This window comes from Gallus gallus, chromosome 1 (genome assembly GCF_016699485.2).
Source record: "Gallus gallus isolate bGalGal1 chromosome 1, bGalGal1.mat.broiler.GRCg7b, whole genome shotgun sequence".
Taxonomy (NCBI): domain Eukaryota; kingdom Metazoa; phylum Chordata; class Aves; order Galliformes; family Phasianidae; genus Gallus; species Gallus gallus.
In genome coordinates this window covers 288750-314176 of record NC_052532.1, presented here as the reverse complement: position 1 = coordinate 314176, position 25427 = coordinate 288750, and the positions used below count along the sequence as shown (strand labels likewise).

The 25427-nt window shown below is 57.1% G+C and overlaps 3 protein-coding genes across 5 annotated transcripts in view; 2 read left to right on the top strand and 1 right to left on the bottom strand.

The window, feature by feature from the left end:
* The window catches only part of LOC107055489 (C-type lectin domain family 2 member D-like), a 134836-nt gene that overhangs the window by 82223 nt on the left and 27186 nt on the right, over nt 1-25427 (bottom strand). The window lies entirely within an intron of this gene.
* LOC121109243 (C-type lectin domain family 2 member D-like) lies at nt 8606-11329 on the top strand. Of its 2 annotated transcripts, XM_040702780.2 has the most exons (5): nt 8606-8895; nt 9635-9736; nt 9945-10126; nt 10322-10428; nt 10528-11329. In XM_040702780.2, the coding sequence occupies exons 1-5, from the start codon at nt 8661-8663 to the stop codon at nt 10667-10669; spliced, it is 768 nt and encodes a 255-aa protein (XP_040558714.1). In that variant the 5' UTR covers nt 8606-8660; the 3' UTR covers nt 10670-11329. The 2 variants fall into 2 exon arrangements, with proteins under 2 accessions (XP_040558714.1, XP_040558722.1); XM_040702788.2 differs by having other exon boundaries at nt 8848-9736.
* CLC2DL4 (C-type lectin domain family 2 member D-like 4) overlaps nt 18325-25427 on the top strand; it is a 164916-nt gene continuing 157813 nt past the window's right edge. Inside the window, exon 1 of the mRNA XM_046944086.1 lies at nt 18325-18613. Coding sequence (XP_046800042.1) covers nt 18379-18613 — 235 coding nt within the window. The 5' untranslated portion in view covers nt 18325-18378. The remainder of the gene's footprint in view (nt 18614-25427) is intronic.

Genomic DNA, 25427 nt, shown 5'->3' with positions numbered 1-25427 from the left:
CCACCCTCCCCGGCTCTGCATGCAGCAGGAAATTTCTTTGCTCTCCGCCCGTGCAGCGCCCGCCCGCAGCTCGCTCCGGGCTGCTGCCTTTCCAACGCTCTCGCTGCCATCCCAGCCCCGTCCCCGCGCTGTCCCCGCGCTGCCCGTCCCTTCTCCCGCAGGAGGACACTCCTTCTCTCCCGCACTCTCAGCACAGCTCCCCGCTCACTCCCGCCGCTCTCTTCCCTCCGCCTCAGCTCGCGGCACAGCGGGACGGCACCGCCGCCCTCAGCACGGACTGCCCGGGGCCCCTCCCGTGGGCTCGGGCTCTTTTCCCCGCTCGGCCCTTTCCCGCTGCCTCCCGGCATTACCCCGTTGCGCTCGGACTTCTTCCTCTCCCGGCTGGACCGTCGCCTCTCGGGGCGGGGAAGGGCTCAGCCGCTCTCTTTCTTAGCACCGTGGAGGTGCGGGACTGCGCCCGTCGTGTGCGGGGAGAGGGGCAGAGAAGGGTCGGGCTGAGGGCACAGCGGTGCCGGCGGAGCGCTCTTCTTAGCGAGGACCTCACGGAGGGATCGTGGCGGACCTGAAGAGCAGTTCCGAAAGCGCTCAGTCTCAGACAGGAGGCGTTGCGGTGCAGCTGCGTGTGCCGTCGCTGTGCGCGGAGCCGGGAGCGCCGTCAGCCGCAGAGCCCGTGTCGGTAAGAGCCCGCCGTGCGGGAGCGCCGCGGGCAGGGAGTGCTCGGCAGGGAGTCCTGGCTCCGGGGGGTTTGTCTCCTCATAGCGCCCCTTAACTGACCAAGAAACTCAGTCGGGCTTTCCCTTGCTCCGTGTCTTACGGTACACGAGACCGACCCGTTCATGGGTTGGGGAATAGCTCTTTCCATTCCCTTCACTACCCACCCTCTGTATGTCTCCAGACGCTCCCTGTCTGCAGCGCGGTTTGGATTCCAATGAGATTCTCGCAGGGTGAACTAGTCCTCTACACCTCAACCCTTAGCTGCTACTACATCTGTTGCCAAATCCAGCGCTGCTTGTAGCACTAACTGCTTTTTCGTTTCTTTGAAATGCTCGAGCAGAAGCTGAATGTCACTCCAGTCGGGGCTATGCTGCTTAACCACAAGTTGAAAATGCTTGCTTACTCCTGTGGGGTCGCTCCGATGTTCCTTAGCACCCCCTCTTCACACGTCTCAATCGGGAGAGGAAAAGGGCACCTCGATAAGAACCGGCCCTCCCTCTGCCCCTACGGCTTCCCGTAGGGCCGCCTGCGGTTATCCCCCGCTGTTTCCTCGCCCTCGATGCTATAGGACTGTGCGGGGCTGGAGGCGGCGGCGGGAGAGTTTCTTCCCTCCTCTGACCTATTTTGTTCCCACGGAGCTTTTGGAGCCTGAACGCGTTCCGCGGGGTCCCTGAGTCCGTCTGGGCTGGTGCAACCCTGCCCTGTGTTGCACGAGGAACAGCAGCGTTGCGGGTTACCATTTCCCCCACCCCTTTTCTCCTTTTCTAACGCTAAAACCATCGCATCCTGGGGCGGCCCCACCCCACAGTCCCGCTGCCATTCGGGCTGATTGCGGACGATGAAGAACCTTATCAGCGTAGGCGGCTTCCTCCCCTTGCCCTCCTTCCGCGAGAACAACGCTCACTGCAGAAGGGTATTGTGATTCCAAGTGCCATTCACTGGCCATTTTTCACCGCTTTCCAGCTTCTGTAACAACCACCACTGATTACAGTGCTCGATTCAAGTTTTTTCTCGCTCAGGCTCCCCGGCAATTTCTCGCCAATGAGCCAAGACGCATCCAAGTGGGGCTCTCCTGGGAACCTCCTTTCTCGGTGCTCCCCCCATATTAAATCCTACTGACTCCTTATCGTTCCCAAAGGTCCACGCCTTATAGCCAGCATAGCAGTTAAACCTGATACGCGTTCCTCTTTAAAGCCCGACTCACGACCCCAACGGAAATGCCGGTCTCCTGTGTTGCACCGTAATTCCCGGGCAGCATTACGGGCTAAGCTTCGAACAACAAATACGGGGTCGCACTTATTTTCAGGGTGTAACGAGCGTCCAGTTGCCCTCAGATCACGCATTAACACCACTGACGCCTTGGATCCAGTATTTAACGTTCACACCGTAGAGCAGCCGCTTCTCGAGTCTCCGTTGCCGGGTAATGGAATCTGCCTGCTTGCCCGGGGCACGGGAACACCGAATTCCCAGGACGAGAGCCAGAACCAATGTCCCCAGCAACAACAGCGCTTCCATTACAAATGGAATCCCACAAACAATATTTTTAAACACCCAACAATTGCAAAGACGACAGCAACGACAAACGCAGTTCCTATCAGGAAGAGAAAGAGAAAATCGGGTCGGGCATTTGTGCCCCCCCCCCCCTCCCCCCCTCCGCCCCCACTCGACCAGTCGCTTTAAACACTTCGGTGACGGTTTCCAGCCGTCTCCCTCGCAGGAGAACGAAACCACGGGTCCGACCCACTTTCGTAGCTACGATCTTTCCAAAGTATTACACGGCTCGCATGTGTCACTCTCGGGGTACCTCGCGTGCGGCACCCGTGGGCTTCTCGGCATTCTCGAGATACCCCCCTAAGTGGGACCCCCGTCCCGAGGGCTGTACTCCCACCCACACCGATCGCCGTCACCCAACCGTTACCTGCGGATCCACCCTCAGGGGGAGCACCCTCGCTCCTTCAACCCCGCGCAGGACGTCTCCTCACGTCTTACGGGTCCCCGCGACTCGCGGAATCGAACCCCATAACCACAACAGAGTTACAAAGCAGGTATGTTTTAATCAACGCTGCGCAGAGCCGGATACAAGGGGGAGAGCTCCTCCTCACTTGCATGCCATCAGGACGAAAACTCGGGATAGGTATAGGCAGGGCTAATACAGAACCAACGATTTTCCTGGAATTCCTATACATATTCGTTCCATTTCCGAGAACTCCTCAGCATACGGTCCCTCGCCCTCGCGCATGCGTCGTGAGCAGTGGGGGTCTCCTCCTGGTGGTCGCCGGATGAAGGCTCCCAGTCTTCCTCGCTGTAAACTTCTGACCCTGAGGGAGGGGTCGCCCCGACCCAGTTCTAACTTACGCTGGGGACACCTTATCACCTCCTCGCCTGGTGGCCTTGAGCTGTTTTAACGCCCTCATCTTTATCTATTCTACCCCCCCTTCTGTAAGCCATTTCTAATCCTTTTACCCTTAGTTTCTGCAGACCCCCCTTTTTACGGGGGTCTGAACCCTTTCTTACTCTTCAGTTCCCCCCTTTTCTTTAATCCGGCAGGACCTCTACCTGCTAGATTATGTCATTCCTCTTTAACGCGTCCCAAAATAAGCCCCACTCTCCACCTCTGCAGTTAACAAATCCAGCGCCATTCTGTTCTGTAATAGGATTTTGAATAGAGACGATACCTCCTCTCAGACTGCCCGTAGGGCGTCTGCCGTTGCATTCTCAACTATTTCTGCAGTAGCAGAGATACTTACTGTAGCTCTTTCCAGCTGAGCTACTCCTAAGGTTGGGATAAGGGCTCTCACGAAGCTGTGTTATCCTGCACTGTATCCCACTCATGAGAGTGTTATCGCTTTCCTTAACAGCGGCCACTGTTAAATGTGGAAACAGAAGGTTGATCCGAATAGAAGGGAGAAAAGGGACAATCGTACATCTAAACAAACCGAGGTACAGCATTACCACCCACAGCACCACAAAGCACAGTACTGTTACAACCACAATACAAAACGGCACACAGCACCAACTCGCCACACACACCACCCCACGTACGTTCAGATCATCCTTTCCTTAGGAGTTTATCTTTCCACGGTGCACTTTCCTTGGCAGTCCAAGCAGTTCCTCAACGTGTCGGCATAACGTCCCGTGACAATACTTTAATTACCCCACGTGCCTCATCAGTTCTACAAGGGAATGCCTCTGGCCACTCTAGAAGGTATCAGTACGAACACACAGCGATACCCCCCTTTTCTTGGCAGGTCCAAGAACTCAATTTGCCACTGTTGCGCTGGAAGGTTCCCTTTCCCAATAGGCCCACTTTACTCTGTTCCTGGTCCTGGGATCGTACTTTGTAATACCTGTTTGACCTATACATTTTCTTATCTTCCCTTAGAACCAATTTCCATGAAATACTAAAGGACACAACAGTGTGTCCACCCGGGCACGTACCCATCTGTCAGCTTGCTCTCTTCCCTTCTCAATCATTAATTCCGACCTTCTTCAGAATATTTTACAGGTTCTGACTCAGGTTCAGAAACTTTAAGTTTACCATCTGGAATTAAAGCCCCCTTCAACTGCCTGTTCTGCCCCCGATCCACCATCTTACCTCCAGTTTCCTGTACAGTGTTCCCTTCCTGCATGCTGTTTTTCCTGGTGCGTGAGCCATCCTTGCTCTTTTCAGATGGTGCTATGAGCGTGTAGCATCCCCAATACATCATTAGTATCTGTCTGTATATTTGAGTCTCTCGTCAAGGCAGCCATTCCAGCCTTCTGAGGGAAAGTCCCCACAGGTAACGGTTGTGCTTCGATGACCTTGTCAGTAGCAGTTACTGCATATCCTGCCTTACGGCTTCCTTGTCTCACCAAACTGCTTCTGTCAGTAACCCAGGTGTCCTCTGCATCTTCTAAGGGTTCGTCTTTCAGCTCCGACTGGCAACAGTCCGTAGCCGCAGTAGTTTCAAAGCAGTCATGAAATATTGGTTCTCCAGGAGTTCTGCTAAGGAGAGATGCTGGGTTGACAATATTAGTTCCAGTTATTTCTGCATCATCCTGCTGCACCAGGATGGCCTGGCATTTCAGGAACCTCTGGGAGTGAGAGCCAATGCCCGCCTTTTACCTCCATTACAGTAGACACTGTATGAGATATTCAAACTGTTCTTCTTTGGCCTAGATTTACTGGCTTCTTGAATATTGAGCACTGGTGCAGCCACGGCCCTCAAGCACTCTGGCCATCTCTTACCCACTTCATAAAGGGACTTTACCACCAGTCCGTAGCCGTGTATCCACGGTTGGCACCCTGCTGTCATTCCTGAGAATGTACGGAGTTCCTCGGCACTTTGTGGCTCAGTGGTTTGGCAGATGGCTTCTTTGCTGGCAGTCCTTAAGGTTCCAAGTCCAGCCGTAATCTCCTATCCGAGATCCGTCACTTGCCGTTGATTTATTTGTGCCTTCTGTTGAGAAACTTGATCATCCTTCACATCCAGAAGGCAAACTCCACCAACTCACTCCCTAACTTAGTTACTAAAGTGAATGGATTTGCCACCACGGAGTGTATACATTCAGCAAGTCTATGACTTGCCCTGCAATCTTGTACTAAACTATAGCACTTGCTATCCAATTTTTCATCGGCAAGATTGGAGTCTTGTATTTGGATTCACATTCAATTAGTCATCCAAAATCTAAGAGCTAGCTCCAGCTCTTGCTTTGAACTTAGGGCTGCATTTTGGCTCTACCAGGCATCCCTGATACCCACACTGCTAAGCATACTTTATTTAAGATTTCTGTAACTTCTGGGGGTACAACGTTGTTTTTCCCACTTAGTATTAAAGCCAGACTTACCATTTGCAATCAGTTCATCTTGTTTGACCCTTAGCTCCAGTGTTATTGAATTGAATCTCTGCATCCATTTGTTCTAATGAGCCTTGCCAGAGGAGCGGTTTTGGAGAACCCGGCATGTACAGGAATTGATGTATTCCGACTTATTTTCTCAGCCTATATACACTTGATCCCCAAAGGGAAGCTCTTTCTTGTTGGGCAGTAGCTCCTACTACTGATGCAAAATCATCTGCGGGTGGTGAGAGGCACCCGTGCCCACCAGAAAATAAACCTCTTTCTCCTGCTCTCCTGGCTGCAATTTCACCGGTGGATTTGCCAGGAAAAACTTCCCAGGTTCCCATCATTCCGCTTTTGCAATCAGAGACGGTTGGATTTCTCCACCGCTGTCTCATATCCCTGCAGATTGCACACTGCTTTCAGTCCAGCAGGGGTGGAACCCTCCATGGACTCTTCCAGCCCCCCCCATTACCGCTTTCTAAGGGGACCTCTGGGTCCTACGGCTCTACTCCAGCACCGCAACAGGAACAGCTGTTGCTATTCCCAATGTCCTTACTATCACTGTTCCTCAATCAGATTTTTCTTCATATTGCTCGCCTCTCTTTGGATCTACATCCCTGTTACACCTTGCTCATCTTTGCCTTCCTCAGCCTGCGTCCTCAAACTTTTCCCTTTCCAAACTCATCCTTACATAAAGGACTACCATTACATTTCAGTTTCACCTCCTCCTCTCCGGAGGCTTCCAGTGCTAACACTGGAATTTCGGGTTTCCGACATCTCTGCACATGAAGGCTATTCTCACCTCCAGTGCCCCATCCTCTCCACCTCCCCCCATTCACAAGTAACGCTGTTTACAGCAGCACTCTGTGACTCCGGCGCTCTCTCTCACTCCGAGAGTTCTGCTCGCAGGGGAATGGTGCGGGGGGGCTGCTCTCATGCCAGCGCAGATAAACTCACTTTCTCTTTAACCCTTTTTCCTTTGTCCACTGTTCATACCCTCAGTTACACTTCCACATACCCGCAATCATGCTTCTGTATACCATTAACAATTACACCATCAAAACCGTTTGTCCCGTTCCCTTCAGAACCCACACATCAAACAGTACAGTTCTTCAGTGTCCACAAACGCCCAGTACTGAGTCTCGTGATGAGAGCACTCAGTTATAAAAACTGTTCGTGTTACTTCATTTACCTTCCTTCCTTAAGAACAACAGTAGCTGTAAGAAGGTATTATAGTTTTGGGTTCCATTCCGATGCCACTTCTCACCATCTTCTAATTTGTATATTAACCGCCATTGATGGCAATACTTGACGAGAGTTTCCTTACCCAGGGTGCCTCCAGGTTCCCCTGCAGTATCCCACCAATGGGCCAATGCGCATCCCAAAGGGGTTTGTTTGGGGATTTCCTTCCCCTGGGAGCCTCCCGGGATGTTTACCAAATTCTTCTTGATTCCTAATTTCCTCCAAGTTTCCACAGACAGCCCTTATCACCGTATAGTGATCTTGTTCAGTTGCAAACACTTGGAAACAGAGCTCACAAAGCCTTCCTTTACCTTCCTTTAGCCCCACCTTCCTTTACACTCTTCCCCACAATCAGAACACAGTACTACATAAACGGACTGACACTCACTCCCTGAACGGAACGCGTCTCACTCCCAGCACACTCACTCTGACATTTAGAACAAAAACCATGGTTTATACATCATGCACAGTGCTGACGATGTCCTTCAGCTGGAATCTTAGTAACACTAGTACATTAGTCGATCAGCTGCAAGCTTTAAGATTTTTCCGACAGTCAGCTGGACGTGCAATGAGGAGATCCACGGTGCCGAACACTCAGCAGATGGTGATAACAAGAACACAACCTATAACTCCCACTGCTCTCTCCAGGAGAATCCACGCTCTCATTTGACAAAATCCGCGCTGTTACCAATCACCGAAGGGAGAGCTGTTGCTCTTTCCCCTCATACGACTTACAGGTCCCCTTTGTAGGAACTCCCCAAGCAGTCTTCCTACCCCAGCCGGCAACCGAACCCGTGAGCTCACGTAGCTCGGTTGGGGAGCAGGCACGCTCCTCCATGCCCTGCGTAGGACGTCTCCTCACGCCTTACGGGTTCCCCCTTTCCCATACACAGACCTGGTCCGCCTACGGGCGGTCCTTGTCTGTCCCCGCAGTGATCGGGTGAGGAAGGGAGTCCTTCCCAGAAATCTCGGGGCGCGCCAAAGGTGTCCCCTCTCTCAGCCGCTCCTGCAGCCGAACAGAGTGGGTCCCACCTGGGGTGCCAAACTGACGTGCGCCAATCAGACCCTATAGGCGGTAAGGATATAGAGCAGGCATGTGTTTGTTGGTGACGCGCGTACAGCCCGGTGCAAGGGGGATCGCTCCACCTAACTTGCGCACCGTCAGCAGAAATGGGGCTATAGATACAGGTCCAACTAATACATCATCAGTAGTTGACAGGAATTCGGATGCATATTCACTACATTCCCGAGAGTCCATTAGCATGCAGTCCCTCCCCCCTTGCGCGTGCGAAGCAGGTCGTGATGATGAAGGCTCGTAGTCTTCCTCGCGAAGGCTCGTAGTCTTCCTCGCTGCAAACTTCTGACCCCGAAGGGGGGCATCCCCCAAACTGGTTTCAGCTTGCACTTCAGACATCCAATCACCTCCCTGCCAACCTTTGAGCTGTTCTCCGGTCCTTATCTTGATGGCCTTCATTCTCCTTGTTATTTCGCACCTAACGCCTGTGAAAGTGCCTGGGACCCCTTGTTTTCTAACACTCTCTACATAAACTATCTCTATTTGCCCCTTGTCTACCTTGTGAAGCTGCTTTCTCTTTTCTTGCTATGAAGCCCTTCTTTCTATACGGCACGGACCTGATTTTACCCTTCACTCAGTTCAGCGAGGCTCATTTTGGCCCCCAGCGCAGTCAGTCCTTGACAGCCCCCACCCACCACAGGAATAGCAAAGACAAACAGCAAATAGAAAGAGGAATAGCAATGCTGCACCGCCCCCGCCCCGCCCCTCTGCCGACCGCGTCTTTATTTCGAGCACGCTGTTGGCGACGTTCCCGGACGGCTTCCCGACTGCGACTGAGCGCTTTCGGTACCGCTGTGCCCACTGCAGTATGCCGCTGTTTTTCAGCTTTCCGCCACGATCCCTCCGTGAGGTCCTCGCTAAGAAGAGCGCTCCGCCGGCACCGCTGTGCCCTCAGCCCGACCCTTCTCTGCCCCTCTCCCCGCACACGATGGACGCAGTCCCGCACCTCCACGGTGCTAAGAAAGAAAAAGAGCGGCTGAGCCCTTCCCCGCCCCGAGAGGCGACGGCGCGCGAAGGAGACGAAGAACGGCAGTCTCAGAGAGGTAATGCCGGGAGGCAGCGGGAAAGGGCCGAGCGGGGAAAAGAGCCCGAGCCCACGGGAGGGGCCCCGGGCAGTCCGTGCTGAGGGCGGCGGTGCCGTCCCGCTGTGCCGCGAGCTGAGGCGGAGGGAAGAGAGCGGCGGGAGTGAGCGGGGAGCTGTGCTGAGAGTGCGGGAGAGAAGGAGTGTCCTCCTGCGGGAGAAGGGACGGGCAGCGCGGGGACAGCGCGGGGACGGGGCTGGGATGGCAGCGAGAGCGTTGGAAAGGCAGCAGCCCGGAGCGAGCTGCGGGCGGGCGCTGCACGGGCGGAGAGCACGGAACTATTTTTAGCTGCGTGCAGAGCGGGGGAGGGCCGTGGTGGATCGAGTTCCGTTCCGCTACAGCCCGTCGGTCCCGTGCATTGCTTCTGCTCTGCCCCGGCTCGTAGCAGCAGCAGTGCGGGCAGCAGAGCAGGAGGTGCCCGTCCGTCTGTGTGGCGCTGCTGGGGCCGCAGCTCAGTGCTGCGCTCAGCGTTGGCCCCTCACTGCCAGAGAGACACTGTGGCCCTGCAGCGTGTCCAGAGGGGGGGGCGGAGCTGTGGGGGTGCGGAGTCTGCAGCACAGCGCTGTGGGGCTGCAGTACAAAGTGATCGGGTTTGGTGGGGAAATAGCGGCGCTACGTGGACGGTCGCGCCGGACGATGTTGGAGGTCTTTTCCAGCCGTGCTGACTGTGTGACTCATGAACTGCTCTCTGTCTGGCCAGGCTCCGGATGCAGTGAGCTGAGACAGAACAGGCGCCGCGTGCTCTGCGTGGCTTTGTGTGCAGTGCCGTGCATCCTTGTTTCGGCGCTGGTGGCCGTGATAGGTGAGTGCCCCCCGCATCCCCACGGAGACGCACAGCCCCCATCCCACCTCCTGGGCTGCCCACGTGGTGCCCCAAAGCACCTTCTGCTCCAACTCCCGGCCTCTGCAACCGCTCCGAGGGCATCGCCCCGTGGCCGTGCATCCCAACCCCACCTCAGCTGCAGGGGAACGTCCTTTGCCTCCCACTTGCCCAACTCTCTCCCTGTCAGTGCTCCAGCGTCCGTCGTGCTCACCTCGCCCACCCTTCTCCCACGTGTGCCCCAACGCCTGGGTCGGTTTCCAAGGGAAATGCTATTATTTCTCGGACACGGAGAGCGATTGGAACAGCAGCAGGGAGCACTGCCACCGCCTCGGAGCTTCCCTGGCTACCATAGAGACGGAGGAGGAGATGGTGAGAGCGGGGCGTGAGCCCCAGTGCCAACACGGGGGTGGGAAATGCACACTTTGTGGGGCCGCACCAACTGCTCCCAGTGCCCCCATTTGACCCCATGACAAGGCCATGAGGACATGTCTTGCAGCGACGTGGGATCTGAGATGGGGGGGGAAGTCCTCCAGCGGCTCCAATCACACCTGGGTTTGTTCATAGGAAGTCATGCTGCGGTACCAGGGCCTGGAAGACCACTGGATTGGGCTGCACAGGGCAGAAGGGGCCGAGCACTGGACATGGGCCGATGGCAGCGCCTTCAGCAACTGGTCAGTGTGTGCGTCCGTCTGTCGGGGTGGGCTCTCTTATGGGGTCTGTTTGGGATGGGCTGGGATTGGGTTTCCCATTCTCCTCCCTCCTGTGCTCAGGTTTGAGCTGCGAGGTGGAGGCCAATGTGCGTACCTGAATGGGGACAGGATCAGCTCAGCCCTCTGCCACAATGAGAAGTTCTGGGTGTGCAGCAGAGCCGACAGCTACGTCCGCTGGAGGAAGGAGAAATACCCAGAATGACAAATCCCATCCGCAGCAAGCTCGTGCCAACACTACTGGTCTCTGTGATGCCATTGGTGTATACTGGAATCTGCCTCTTTCCAGCACTGCTGCAGTGGTTCCTGCATGGATCCACACAAGTCTGCTGGTCGTTATCTCTCCGGCACTTCATCTGTTCCTCTGTGCCTTAAAAGGAGGGTCTTCTGAGGGTCCCTAGAGGTTGCAGCAGCATGGAAGGATCCCACGGTGCTGCCCCACTGCGGCCGGACCCGAGGGCGGGGTATTCTTGCTCTCCTTTCGGGCTCTGTGTGACACTGCGGTGCCACCACCGTGTCACATCGCGCTTCCATCGCTGCCAGCCACTGTCTGACTTTGGCTCTGGGCAGTGATGTATGGAATCAAACTCTTTAACCTGTGTAAGTTTATGTAGGTTATAAGGCTGTACCTCATTGTGAACTGCCGAGCTTTTAAGGGGGGTGTTGCCCAAACCAGCTTGTATTGCTGTGTTGAGCTGAGGCATATCTTTACTGTCCTGTCTCAACAACGGGGAATCTCTTCTCTGTTCTTGTTGTTTGGCATCGAGTTTCTGCGGACTTGAGCTGATGTGTACACAAGGACCTTGTCCTTCTGCTTGTATCCACTCAAGTTATGTGAAAAAGGCCGTTCTCAAAATATGGAAAAGCTGTCGTCATGATTCAGTCCACCCTTTTCTATATCCCAGGCAAATCCTTCTGTCTGCAACGCACTGTTGTCCATTACCACCTTCCTGAATTACTCTCCTGGTTCCCTCCGGTGCCTCATCCGATGTCTCTTCCAGGTGTTGCAGTCACCTTGATTTTTTCAACAACACCAGAAAGAACCCTGCACACCTATGCAGGGTGTTGCTGTGCGGATAATCAGTACAATTACTGCTACAAATAGTTGCTTTAGCCAGGCCCAGGCCGACTTGAGAGGAGAGGAGGAATGGCAGCAGGTCCCAGGTCGGCAACGCAGGCAACCCCCATCCCGACCTAGCGCGGTTCCCCAGGTGCCTCCGTGTAATAGGTTTGAAGCCCTGAAAGCAGAGGGAGAGGTGAGTGAGGATGAGGTGGCAGGACTGCCTCCAAGCGTGCCTACGGTGAGGCGGTCAGCTCCACGCTTGAAGACTGCCTCCTCCAGAAAAGAAAGGAGGGTGACAGTCGTAGGTGACTCCCTCCTGAGAGGAACAGAGGGCCCAAAATGTCGGCCTGACCCTACCCGTACGGAGGTGTGCTGCCTCCCTGGGGCCCGGGTCACGGGTATTTCTAGAAAGCTTCCCGGTCCGATCCGCCCCTCTGATTATTATCCTTCATTGATAGTTCAGGCCGGCAGCGATGCGGTCACTGACAGAAGCCTGAGGACTATCGAACATGGTTTTGGGGGACTGGGGAGGTTAGTTCACGGAGCAGGCGTACCAGTAGTGTTTGCCTGTATTCCTACAGTGGCGGGGAAGGACACTGAGACGACCAGGAAAACCCATCTCATAAACACATGGCTGAGAGGCTGGTGCAAACGCACGACTTTTGGGATCTTTGATCATGGGGCGGTCTACTCGGCACCAGGCCTGAGCTCTGCCGATGGGTATCACCTGTCTCAAAGGGAAACGGACCCTTGCCTAGGGGCTGGCAGGACTTGTCGAGTGGGCTGCAAACTAGATATGAAGGGGGAAGGGGATAAAACCAGGCCCGCCAGAGATGAGCCTGGAGGAGCAGTAATGGGATTAGGGTTGAGGCGAGGGGCTCAGCTAAGTGCGCCTACACCAATGCACACTGCATGGGCAACAAACAAGAAGAGCTGGAAGCCTTTGTGCGGCAGGCAAGCTCTGACCTAGTTGCCGTTACGGAAACGTGGTGGGACCGCTCCCGTGACTGGAGTGCTGCAATGGATGGCTACAAACTCTTCAGGAAGGATAGCAAGGAAGGAGGGGTGGCAGCGTGGATCTCTATGTCAGCGAGCGCTTTGAGGTTACTGAGCTCATGGCTGGGGATGGTAAGGTTGAATCCCTGTGGGTAAAGGTCAGGGGAAGAGCCGACAAGGCAGACATCCTGGTGGGCGTCTGTTATAGACCGCCGAGCCAGGATGAAGAGACAGATGAGGTGTTCTGTGAGCAGCTGGCGGAAGCTGCGCGATCGCCGGCCCTTGTCCTCGTGGGGGACTTCAACTTCCCCGACATATGCTGGGAATACAACAGAGCGCAGAAGAAGCAGTCTAGGAGGTTTCTGGAGTGTGTGGAGGATAACTTCCTGATGCAGCTGGTGAGAGAGCCTACAGGAGGAGCTGCCCCGTTAGACCTGCTGTTCACCAACAGAGAAGGTCTGGTGGGAGATGTGGAGGTCGGGGGCTGTCTCGGGCAGAGTGACCACGACATGGTAGAGTTCTCGATTCTTGGTGGAGCCAGGAGCGGGAACAGCAAAACTGCTACCTTGGACTTCTGGACGGCAGACTTTGAATGGTTGAGAAGACTAGGAGGGGGAGTCCCCTGGGGTTCAGTCGTAGAAAGTAAAGGGGTCCAAGACGGCTGGTTGCTCTTCAAGAAGGAAGTCTGAAAGGCGCAGGAGCAGGCTGTCCCCCCGAGCCGCAAAATGAGCCGGTGCAGAAGGAGACCGGCGTGGATGAATAGGGAACTATTCTTGAGGCTCCAGGAGAAAAAGAGAATCTACCGCCTGGGGAAGAAGGGACGGGCAACCCGGAAAGGATACAAAGAAGTTGTTAAGATGCGCAGGGAGAAAATCAGAGAGGCAAAAGCCCAGCTTGAACTTAACCTGGCCGCTGGGGTAGGTAAAAAGGAACGAGAAACTCTTTTACAAATACATCAACAGAAAGAGGAGGACCAGGGAGAATCTCCATTCTTGACTGGATGAGGCTGGGAATGTCACCACTGAGGATAAGGAAAAGGCAGAGGTTCTGAATGCCTTCTTTACGTCTGTCTTTAAAAGTCAGACCAGTTATCCTCAGGGTACTCCGCTCTCTGACCTGGCAGCCTTGGCTGGGCAGCAGTCAAAACCCCCCACGATTCAGGAGGACACGGTCAGAGACGCACAGCTCCAACTGGACCGCCCCAAGTCCATGGGGCCGGCTGAGATTCACCCGAGAGTGCTGAGGGAACTGGCGGAGGCGATAGCCGAGCCGCTTTCCGTCCCCTCCTCCCGTCGCAGCGCGGCTTCCGCGGAGGGATCGCCGCCGCTCCCGGGGCACAGCGGGGACGGAGGCGGGGGGGCGCCGCACCGCACCGCGCCGCACCGCACCGCACCGCGCGGTAGCGCCGTGCAGCGCCGGGCGTCCGCACAGCGCCCCCTATGGGCGGATCTCCGCAGAGCGCTGAGCCGCGTTCCGCTGCCGCTCGGCGCCGTGCGGCGGCGCAGTGCTGTGGGTGCACCGCTGCGTCGGGGACCGCGCACGGCAGTCCGGAGAGGGGAGGGGGAACAGCGGCCGTAGGGCCGTTTGCGGCACTCTGTGCGCTGCGGAAGGAACGATGGCTCTGGGATCTTTTCTTCTCCTTGGGGGGCGGCTTTCTGTCATTTCGGGACCGCTGGGAGGACGGGGCGCTATGAGCGCGCTTCTGCACCCCGTGGGGGTGTGACTTCGAGCGGCGGAAGGAACTGGGGCTGTTCGGTCTGGTCTGGGGAAGAGGAGGCTGAGGGGAGACCTCATTGCTCTCTTCCAATACCTGAAAGGTGATTGCGGTGAGAGCGGGCTGGTCTCTTCTCACTGCTGACAGCTGACAGGACGAGGGGAAACGGCCTCCGGTTGAACCGGGGGAGGGTGAGGTTGGATATCAGGAACTTTTATCCAACCTCAACTTATAACCTTTTCTGCTGTAGAGAAAGGGCCGTTAAGCACTGGGAGGGGCTGCCCAGGGGGGCGGTTGGGTCACCGTCCCTGGATGTGTTTGACAACCCTTTGGATGTGGTGCTCACGGACAGGACTGAGCGGAGTCGGGCAGGATGGTTGGGTTGGGGTCGGACTTCACTTTCCCGAGGGTCTTTTCCAAGCGGAGCAGTGCTAGGATTCATTCAGGCCACGGCAGCCTGCCATCAGCCTCCATTCTCCACTGGCTTTACGCACCGGCCGTGTGGAGCTGAGTGGGTTCTGCTGATCCCCCCCTGACTGTAGCTGACGAATCAATGTATGAATGGGGAGCACGGAATCCCTGTTGCTGCGGTGCTGCCGTCTGTGCACCGTTCTTGTAGCAGTCGGCACCTGCTGCTCTTTTACCTGTAGCAACCCCACAGCAGACGGATCTTCTGACAGGCCAGGCAGAACAGACGGCTGCTTCATGTCGTCTGTGTCTACAGCAGCTATTGCAAAGGCCCATCCATACCCCCTGGGATCCTTGAAGTGCCCCTTCGGACCGTAATCCGTACCGAGTATGCACGGAGCCCCTGGGCCCGTCACGACGGGATGCTTCTGCCGCTCAGTTCAGCGAGGCTCATTTTGGCCCCCAGCGCAGTCTGTCCTGGAGATCCCCCATGCACACCACGAACAGGAAGAGCAAAGACAAACCGAAACTGTACTGCTGCACATCCCCCGCCCCGCCCCTCTGCCGACCGCGTCTTTATATCGAGCAGGCTGTTGCCGGCGTTCCCAGACGGCTTCCCGACTGCGACTGAGCGCTTTCGGTACCGCTGTGCCCACTGCAGCATGCCGCTGTTTCTCAGCTTTCCGCCACGATCCCTCCGTGAGGTCTTCGCTAAGAAGAGCGCTCCGCCGGCACCGCTGTGCCCTCAGCCCGACCCTTCTCTGCCCCTCTCCCCGCACACGGCGGGCGCAGCCCCGCACCTCCACGGCGCTATGGAAGAAAGGGAGCGACAGAGCCCTTCCCCGCCCCGAGAGGCGACGACGCGCGAAGGAGACGAAGAACGGCAGTCTCAGAGAGGTAATGCCGGGAGGCAGCGGGAAAGGGCCGAGCGGGGAAAAGAGCCCGAGCCCACGGGAGGGGCCCCGGGCAGTCCGTGCTGAGGGCGGCGGTGCCGTCCCGCTGTGCCGCGAGCTGAGGCGGAGGGAAGAGAGCGGCGGGAGTGAGCGGGGAGCTGTGCTGAGAGTGCGGGAGAGAAGGAGTGTCCTCCTGCGGGAGAAGGGACGGGCAGCGCGGGGACAGCGCGGGGACGGGGCTGGGATGGCAGCGAGAGCGTTGGAAAGGCAGCAGCCCGGAGCGAGCTGCGGGCGGGCGCTGCACGGGCGGAGAGCAAAGAAATTTCCTGCTGCGTGCAGAGCGGGGCAGGCCGGTGGGGGGTTGACGTGCGGCAATCAGACCCTATAGGCGGTAAGGATATAGAGCAGGCATGTGTTTATTGGTGACGCGCGTACAGCCCGGTGCAAGGGGGATCGCTCCACCTAACTTGCGCACCGTCAGCAGAAATGGTGCTATAGATACAGGTCCAACTAATACATCATCAGTAGTTGACAGGAATTCGGATGCATATTCACTACATTCCCGAGAGCCCATCAGCATGCAGTCCTCCCCCTCCTTGTGCGTGCGTAGCAGGTCGTGATGATGAAGGCTCGTAGTCTTCCTCGCTGCAAACTTCTGACCCCGAAGGGGGGGGCATCCCCCGAACCGGTTTCAGCTTGCCCTGTAGACATGCAATCACCTCCCTGCCAAATGTGTTGGAGCTGCTCTGCAGTCCTTATCTTGATGGCCTTCATCCTCCTTGCTATTCCAGACCTGGTGTCTGTGAAAGTGCTTGGAACCCCTTGTTTTCTAACACTCTCTACTTAAACTCTCTCTATTTGCCTCTTATTTCTACCTTGTGAAGCTACTTTCCCTTTTCTTGCTGTGAGGCCCTTCTCTCTATAACTGCAGGGTCCTGTTCTCACTCTTCATTGGGATGCTTTGGGTGTCATTTCCACCATTTGAGGACCTTGAAGTGCCACGTAGGGCTGTGTTGGGGTCATTTGGGGGTTGTGTTGGGGTCATTTGGGGGTTGTGTTGGGGTCATTTGGGGGTTACTTCGAAGCCAACTGTGTCCATTTTGAGGCAAACCGGGGCCGTTTCAGTTCATTTTGAGCTGTTGTGGGGCCGTTTGTGTCACTCACTGATATTTTGGGTCAATTGCAGTGCCTTGTGGATCCATTCCGAGTGGTTTTGGGGCCATTCTCATGTCTCTGGAGCCATTCCAGGGCCTTTTGTGTCCATTTGGGCCCATCTCACATCTGCCTGGGTCACTTTGAGGTGCTTTTGGTCTATTCGGTCTGATGTGGGGGCACTGTGGGGATGTTTCTCTGTGTTGTGAGTCTCTTTGGCGCCATTTCTGCGCATTTTGGGCAGTGCGTCCCTATTTCTGGGCCAGCTGTGTCCGTTCGGGTCCATTTGTGGCTCACTTGGTGCAGTTCAGGTCTCCCTCGCAGTGCTCCAGCATCGCGAGTCGCGCTCACCCTGCCCAGGAATTTCCGATGCGTGCAAAGAAAAAACGCCTGGGTCGCTTTCCCGTCGCTCCCGGCCGCCGTCTGACTTTGGCTGTGGGCGACGTCGCTCCCGGCGCCGTTCCACGGCCGTAGCCCCGCGAACGCGCCGCACAACCGAGCCGAGAGAGCGCCGCTGTGCTCCGCGGAGGGGATCCCCGGCACAGCCCGGCGGACGGAGCACCGCAGCCCCGGCCCCGCCATCTCCCCTCCCCCGGCACAGCCCTACGGCGGCCGCCGCCGATCCCAGTGCGCACGCGCAGCAGAACGGCCGCCCTCCGCGGCGACGGGGGACGGAGACGGGAGGGGCGGGACGGGGCCAGGGCGCGGGGAGGGGCCTTCGGGGCCACGGCCAATGGGAGGGAGGCGTGGCTGAGGGGCGGGGCCATGTGAATGTGCGGGGGGGGCCGCCCGTAGGGCCGTTTGCGGCACTCTGTGCGCTGCGGAAGGAACGATGGCTTTGGGATCTTTTCTTCTCCTCGGGGGGCGGTTTTCTGTCATTTCGGGACCGCTGGGAGGACGGGGCGCTATGAGCGCGCTTCTGCACCCCGTGGGGGTGTGACTTCGAGCGACGGAAGGAACTGGGGCTGTTCGGTCTGGTCTGGGGAAGAGGAGGCTGAGGGGAGACCTCATTGCTCTCTTCCAATACCTGAAAGGTGATTGCGGTGAGAGCGGCTTGGTCTCTTCTCACTGCTGACAGCTGACAGGACGAGGGGAAACGGCCTCGGGTTGAACCGGGGGAGGGTGAGGTTGGATATCAGGAAACCGCGCTGTACAGAAAGGGCCGTTAAGCACTGGGAGGGGCTGCCCAGGGGGGCGGTTGAGTCACCGTTCTTGTAGCAGTCGGCACCTGCTGCACTTTTTCCTGTAGCAACCCCACGGCAGACGGATCTTCTGACAGGCCAGGCAGAACAGACGGCTGCTTCATGTCGTCTGTGTCTACAGCAGCTATTCCAAAGGCCCATCCATACCCCCTGGGATCCTTGAAGTGCCCCTTCGGACGTAATCCGTACCGAGTATGCACGGAGCCCCTGGGCCCGTCACGACGGGATGCTTCTGCCGCTCAGTTCAGCGAGGCTCATTTTGGCCTCCAGCGCAGTCAGTCCTTGAGAGCCCCCATGAACGCCACGAACAGGAAGAGCAAAGACAAACATAGCAAAGACAAACAGGAACAGCAACAGTACTGCGGCACCGCCCCCGCCCCGCCCCTCTGCCGACCGCGTTTTATTGCGAGCACTCTGTTGGCGACGTTCCCAGACGGCTTCCCGACTGCGACTGAGCGCTTTCGGTACCGCTGTGCCCACTGCAGTATGCCGCTGTTTCTCAGCTTTCCGCCACGATCCCTCCGTGAGGTCCTCGCTAAGAAGAGCGCTCCGCCGGCACCGCTGTGCCCTCAGCCCGACCCTTCTCTGCCCCTCTCCCCGCACACGACGGGCGCAGTCCCGCACCTCCGCGCTGCTACGGAAGAAAGAGAGCGGCTGAGCCCTTCCCCGCCCCGAGAGGCGACGGTCCAGCCGGGAGATGAAGAAGTCCGAGCGCAACGGGGTAATGCCGGGAGGCAGCGGGAAAGGGCCGAGCGGGGAAAAGAGCCCGAGCCCACGGGAGGGGCCCCGGGCAGTCCGTGCTGAGGGCGGCGGTGCCGTCCCGCTGTGCCGCGAGCTGAGGCGGAGGGAAGAGAGCGGCGGGAGTGAGCGGGGAGCTGTGCTGAGAGTGCGGGAGAGAAGGAGTGTCCTCCTGCGGGAGAAGGGACGGGCAGCGCGGGGACAGCGCGGGGACGGGGCTGGGATGGCAGCGAGAGCGTTGGAAAGGCAGCAGCCCGGAGCGAGCTGCGGGCGGGCGCTGCACGGGCGGAGAGCAAAGAAACTCTTTCTAGCTGCGTGCAGAGCGGGGGAGGGTGGTGGGGGATGGAGATCCGTTCCGCTACACCCGTGGGTCCCGTGCGTTGGCAGAGGTGAGGCTGCGTGGCCTGGGGTTTCCAGGATCCTCCTTCTTGCCCTTTTTGAAGGCTGCAGTGACACTGGCTCTCCTCCAGTCTTCAGGCACTCTGCTGTTCTCCAAGAGCTATCAGAGATGACAGAGAGCGGTCTGGCACTCACCTCTGCCCACTCCCTCAGCACACGTGGATGCATCCCATCGAGGCCCACGGATTTGTGCACTTCGATCCCACCCAGACGTTCCCGGACCACCCCCTCCTCACCCAGAGTGCAGCTCTGGTCTGTGCAGCCATGTGGAATAGCTCTGAGCCATCGGTTCAGGACAAGTTTGACACCCCCCTCCTGAACAGTGTGAGAATGCCTTTAGAAATCAAAAACCCTTGGCAAGGATATCAACAGGCTCCTTATGTTGGAATTCTTGGTGCTGGAGAGATGAGACTGGACTGATAAAGAAATGTGAGGAGGAGAAGTTAAAGAATTAGCCAAATACATGTACAGCCGACGGCAATTTCTGTTTAGCCCGTATCTGTTTGTTTAGCTGAGCGTTGGGAAGATTCTGAACCCGACGTATTCAGCCAATGAGGAAGCGGGAGAGGAAGAGATCAGCGTGGGGTAATGGGGCACAAAGAGGTAACGCTGTCTCTGCAGGCGCTGCTGCTTGCGGGACGGCCGGCAGTGCAATTGGGAATACAGTGTGCTTTGATCAGAGACACCGTCCTGATAAAGTATTTGGATGTTTCCAACACCCCCGCCTGTCTGGAAGATCGGCAGCGGGCCGCAGTCTGTGGGGCGCACCAGGGTGGGGGGTGTCGTGGTGATGTCCCTGATCCGGGCTCCGGGCAAACTGCAGACTGCCCTGAGAAGAGGGTCAGCTCTGCACACTGGGCCTCTGTTCCCTTCAGGACTGAGTCGCCAACAACCGGAACCCTTCTCTTCATCATGGCAGAGGTGCTCATATTGCTGGAGGGCCTATCCTCTGAGGTAAGACCTCTGGAGCAGGCTGCCTCTCCTCCAGTTGAGCAGCCAGTTCCTCCTGCAGGACCCCACACCGGTTCTGCACGGGTAAGTGGGGAGGTGGGGCAGGTTGGGAGCGGATTCTCGTCCTTCCTGGAGCAGGGAGCCGTCTCCATTCCCCCCAGCCTCTGAGGTCCCCCCTACTGCCTGGCGACAACAGGGGAGGGGATCCTCCCATTTACCCTGCGCCCTCAACCCGCTTCCTGTTCCCAACCTGTTTGCTGTTTGCAGCGTCCAACCCGTCAGTCTCTCTCTCACTCTCTCTGATAATTCTCAACCTCTCTGCTTCATCCTCCACCTCAGCCGCCCCAATCAGACCGTTCCCCTGTTGACATCTGACACAGGTGCTGTCTCTGCTGCCCTCCATTGCAAGAGCCGGGCTCCGGCACTCTGCAGCCAGCAGCCTGGCCACCCACAGGTTTGCGTGGGGCATCTGTCTGACTCCCTTTCTGCCGCTCTCACCTTCTTTCTTTTCCTGCTCTCGCCTGCCTTCCCGTCCTGCTCCTGCCTTCCCGTCCTGCTCCTGCCTTCCCTTCCTGCTCCTGCCTTCCCTTCCTGCTCCTGCCTTCCCTTCCGGCTCCTGCCTTCCCTTTATCCCTCCCCTTTCCCCTTTTCTACCTTTTCCTTCCCTGTCTGCTCTCTCCTCCGTTCCATTACCTCAGCAGTAGCAGTGCTAAAGATAAGATGAAGGCCCACTGAACGTTCCCTTCCCTTTCATGGGCTGACCCATTCACAGTTGCCCCCAGGCCGCCCTCTGCCCCCTTTGCAGTACCCCGCAGTACAACCAATGCCAGTGCTGCCGTCCCACTCTCCAGCACTGCTGCTGCTGTTGTAGTCTCAAAGTGTGGCTTCTCTGGCCGGGTGTGCAAGGAGCACACATGCACACGGAGCTGTGTGACATCAGTGTCACTTCTGCATGGGGAGGAGTGCTGAGCGGTTGATGGCCGGGCGAGCAATGCCATCCGTCTGTGCAGTGCGGGGCTTCTGGGGACCGGGAGCGCGGGGCCACCTGATCTGCCAGAGCGCGGAGAGCACGGAGCGACAGCAATGGCAGCCACTGCTCACTGCCATTGGGACCATCTGCAGCCGCTGCATTCCATTTGAGTCATGGCATCAGGTGGTGCTCAGCTTCATTATACGTATGCGAAGGGAGAACTTCAGTGAGTTTACCCCTTAGGAACTGAAGGATTCTGCTTCAGTAGCGAAACCCGTGTGAGTGAGACTGAAACCGGCAGAACAGCAGACAACAGAAGACTGCCTGGGTCCAAAAATATGTCCCCGGGGACAGAATTGAACGTATTAGTTGGACAGCAGCGGCTAAATCTGTAGGAGCTGTGTCGAAGGCTGCAGGCAGAGGATGGTGTTCAGCGGTCTGTGTTCCGCTGCGGGCGGTGACGGCGCTGTGCCGCGGGGCTCCTTCTGGCAGAGCTGCTCTCCCAGCCCTCTCCGTGACACACACAGCGGCACCGAGCGCGCCCTCCCTTTGCTGCCGCCATCACAGGGACAGAGCAGCAGTGACTGCAGAGGACACAATCCATGGCACCTTGAATGAGAGCTCAGCGCGGTTACAAAAGACCGCGGCTCAGCAAGAACCGTGAGTGCAGAAACCCTCGTGCAGGGCTACGGCCGCGCAACAGCACCGGGAGCGACATCGCCCACAGCCAAAGTCAGACGGCGGCTGGGAGCGACGGCACCGTGATGTGACACGGTGGTGGCACCACGATGTGACACAGAGCCCGAAAGGAGGGCAGAAATACCCCCACCCTCGGGTCTGGCCGCAGTGGGGCATCACCATGGGATCCTCCCATTACCCTTTGACCTTTAAGGCACGGTGCAGTCTGACACGTTCCCTGAGAGCTGACGAGCAGCACAGCTGGCTGAGTCCATACAGGAGCAACTGCAGGAGCGCTGGAAAGAGGCGGATTCCAGCACACACGGATGGCATGGCAGTGCCCAGCAGCGTTGGCACGAGCTGCCTGCGATGGGATCTGTCACTGTGGATATGTCCCATTCTAACAGAGGAAGTTGTGGTTGCTTCTGCTGCAGACCCAATATTTTGGTAGGTGGCAGAGGGCTGAGCTGATCCCGTCCCCATTCAGGTACGCACATCCGCCTCCGCCTCACAGCGGGAACCTGAGCACAGGAGGGAGGAGAATGGGAAACCCCATCCCAGCCCATCCCAGACAGACCCAATGGGAAACCGGAGCACAAAATGGCAGCTGAGCCCCGCGGGACGCAGCGCTGCTCTGTGCTGTGCTCACACTGCTGGCTGCGCTGCTCCAGGTCCTGGCAGCTCCAGGGGAACTTCCCCAACCCCAGGGGAAGCTGACAAGAGCCCCACGCGGCGCTATTGGCTTGGGGCCGAGTGGCTGGATGACTGTGAAAGGAAAGGGACCTGGGGGTGCTGCTTGATGCTCGGCTGAACACGAGCCGACAGTGTGCCCGGGTGGCCACGAGGGCCAAGGGCATCCTGGCCTGCGTTAGAAAGAGTGTGGCCAGGAGTAGCAGGCAGGCGATCGTCCCCCTGTACTCAGCACTGGTGAGGCCGCACCTCGAGTACCGTGTCCAGTTTTGGGCCCCTCACTTTTTGGGCAAGAAAGACATGGAGGCCCGGGAGCGTGTCCAGGGGAGGGCAACACAGCTGGTGAGGGGTCTGGAGCGCGGGCCTTAGGAGGAGCGGCTGAGGGAGCTGGGATTGTCCAGTCTGGAGAAGAGGAGGCTCAGGGGAGACCTCATTGCACTCTCCATCTTCCTGAAGGGACGTTGTGGTGAGGAGGGGTTCGGCCTCTTCTCCCGGGCAGCAAACGGGACCCGAGGAAATGGCCACGAGTTGCAGCAGAGCGGATTTAGGTGGGACGTAAGGAAAAACGTTTTCTCTCAGAGAGCGGTCAGGCGCCGGAATGGCTGCCCAGGGAGGTGGTGGAGTCGCCGTCCCTGGCAGTGTTGAAGAGGCGTCTGGCTGAGGAGCTACGAGCTGCGGCTTAGTGCTTGTAGCAATGGGGACGGGAGGACGGTCGGAGCGGATGACCTTGCAGGTCCTTTCCAGCCTTGTGATTGTCGGATCCTATGATTCTGTTCTATGAGGCGTGGGAGACAAAGGGACGCGGCCAAGCTCTTCTCAGCGCTCCGCGGGGACAGCACACAGGGCCATGGGCGCACAGTGGAGCACAGGAAGCTCCGCACCAACGTGCGAAGGAACGTCTGCACGGTGTGGGCGGCGGAGCGCTGGGATGGGCTGCCCGGGGCTGGGGGGTCTCCTCCTCTGCAGGCACCGCGCTCCCATCGGACGCCCTCCTGTGCAGCTGCTGGAGGAGCTGCTGGGGCGGGGGCTGCACTCCGTGAGCTGCAGAGGTCCCTCCCGACCCCTACAGCTCTGTGATTGTGTGACCCCTCACGATGGGGGACGCCGAATGGAGACCCTAAAATGGGCCCCCCCACAACAGAGTCCTCCGAAAGGGATCTCCAGGTGGGGACCTCAAATGGAGAGCCCGAAACTGAACCCCTAAATGAGACCCCCGAAAAAGGACCCCACATTGGGACCTCAAATGCAGATGCCAAAAGGGACCCCCAGAGCGCAGACTCCCAGACATGGGGGGAATAATGGGGGCTTTGGGGCTCTTCATGAGAAAAGGATGATGATGGTGTATGATCGTGGCCACGATGATCAGTAACGATGGTGTTTGTAACGCCGCGTAGCGGGAACTGGGGCGATAATGGTATCAAACAGCATTGATATTGGGATAACCATCACAACTAGATAATTGTCCCGTCAATAATGGGAGCCCCCGAAATGGGGACCTCAAATGGAACCCGTAAAAAAGAGGACCCCAACTGGAGACCCCAAAAGGGGACACCCAAAATAGGAACTCCAAAAGGGGTCCCCCAGATTCAGACCTCCAAATAGCAGACTTCTGTTGCCTTTCGCAGGCAACCGTGATGTTCGTTGCTTAGGGGAGCCTGCGGCTTGGCCAAATACCGAGGTGACACCAATATGATGAGCGGTAAAATGGCGTTTATTAAGTTCTAACAAGCACTTATATATCTTTTAACCCTTCGTGTACGCCCACTGGATGGTACACGTGGCACATACCTAACACATGGGGAGGAGCCTGACATGTTACATCCCGAGACCCCGATCACGCCTATTACAACATCTCCCCCTCCCCATGCCATAGAAAGCTGACCCGTTACAACGCGAACGCAAATCCTAACTCTATTTCTATTCCTAAGTGCGTCTATAATTGCTCCTGAATGCGCTGATACACGTACTGCTGACGTGAGATTTCCTCTATGAAGTTTCTTAAGCATGCCCTAAGAAGCTGAACAAAGCATGGAAGACAGAGCATAATAGCCAAGAATATTGCTAAACCTACGATAAGCGTTTTAAGCATTTGTTTTAGCCACGGCTCTAGTACCCCAAACAGACCCTCCAACCATTCACCGAAGGGATCGGCCTGCACCTTGATCTTCTGTGTGTGGCCTTGCATCCACTGTAGTTGTTTATGGATCGATGCGCTGTGATCACTTAAGTTGAAGCAACAGAACCCTTCGACATCCTCACATCCGTGGCTTTGAGCTAAAAGCAAGAAGTCAATAGCCGTGCCACCCCCTGGCAAAGAACATAGACACAGGCACATTAGCAGAGATAGAACCAAATTTCTCGGTGTGGGCAGTAACGGCTGTGTTGCCGGGTCCGTGTCCTGGCCTGTCTCCGGTGGTCCACGCACCCATATAAGTGTTTTTTTCCACTTCTCCGGTGTCGGGGTCTTCGGCTTCCCCAGTAGCCACGCCTGCAACAGAAACGCTCAGTTCTCGTTACTTGAGGCCAAACTCTGGCTTAACTTTCCTCGATGGAACCCATATAATGTTTCCCGACTCTTTGTTTTTGACCGCTGCATAGCCTCTACCCCAAACTAAAATAGACCACCCTGATTCCCATAACCCATTGTCGATCTTAATCTTCACCGGTGGTCCTTCTTCAATAATCCTCGGTTGCCAGTGCTTTTGCATAGGGGTGCGGTGATTCTCCCCCCGTTCAAAATGGTTTAATGCATACAACGCACGAGCCAGCAACTCTCCCTGTTGGCTCACTGGAATCTTTCCCCTGTAATTTTCCCCCTCCCCAAGGACGCGCAACTTTTCCTTGAGGAGCTGATTCGCTCTTTCGACAATAGCCTGGCCCTGCGAGTTGCCAGGGATACCAGTACTATGCGTGATGCCCCAGCGCGCTAGCCACTCCTTGGTGGAGCGCGAGATGAAGCAGGAGCCATTGTCTGTCTCAATGTGACTCGGTAGGCCTAATGTCGCAACGCACACCGACCAGTGATGTTGTGCTGCAGAAGAATTCGCGCGGCCATGTTGGGTAGCAACATTGACAGTGGACGCGGTATCAACAGTAACCGCAAGCCAAG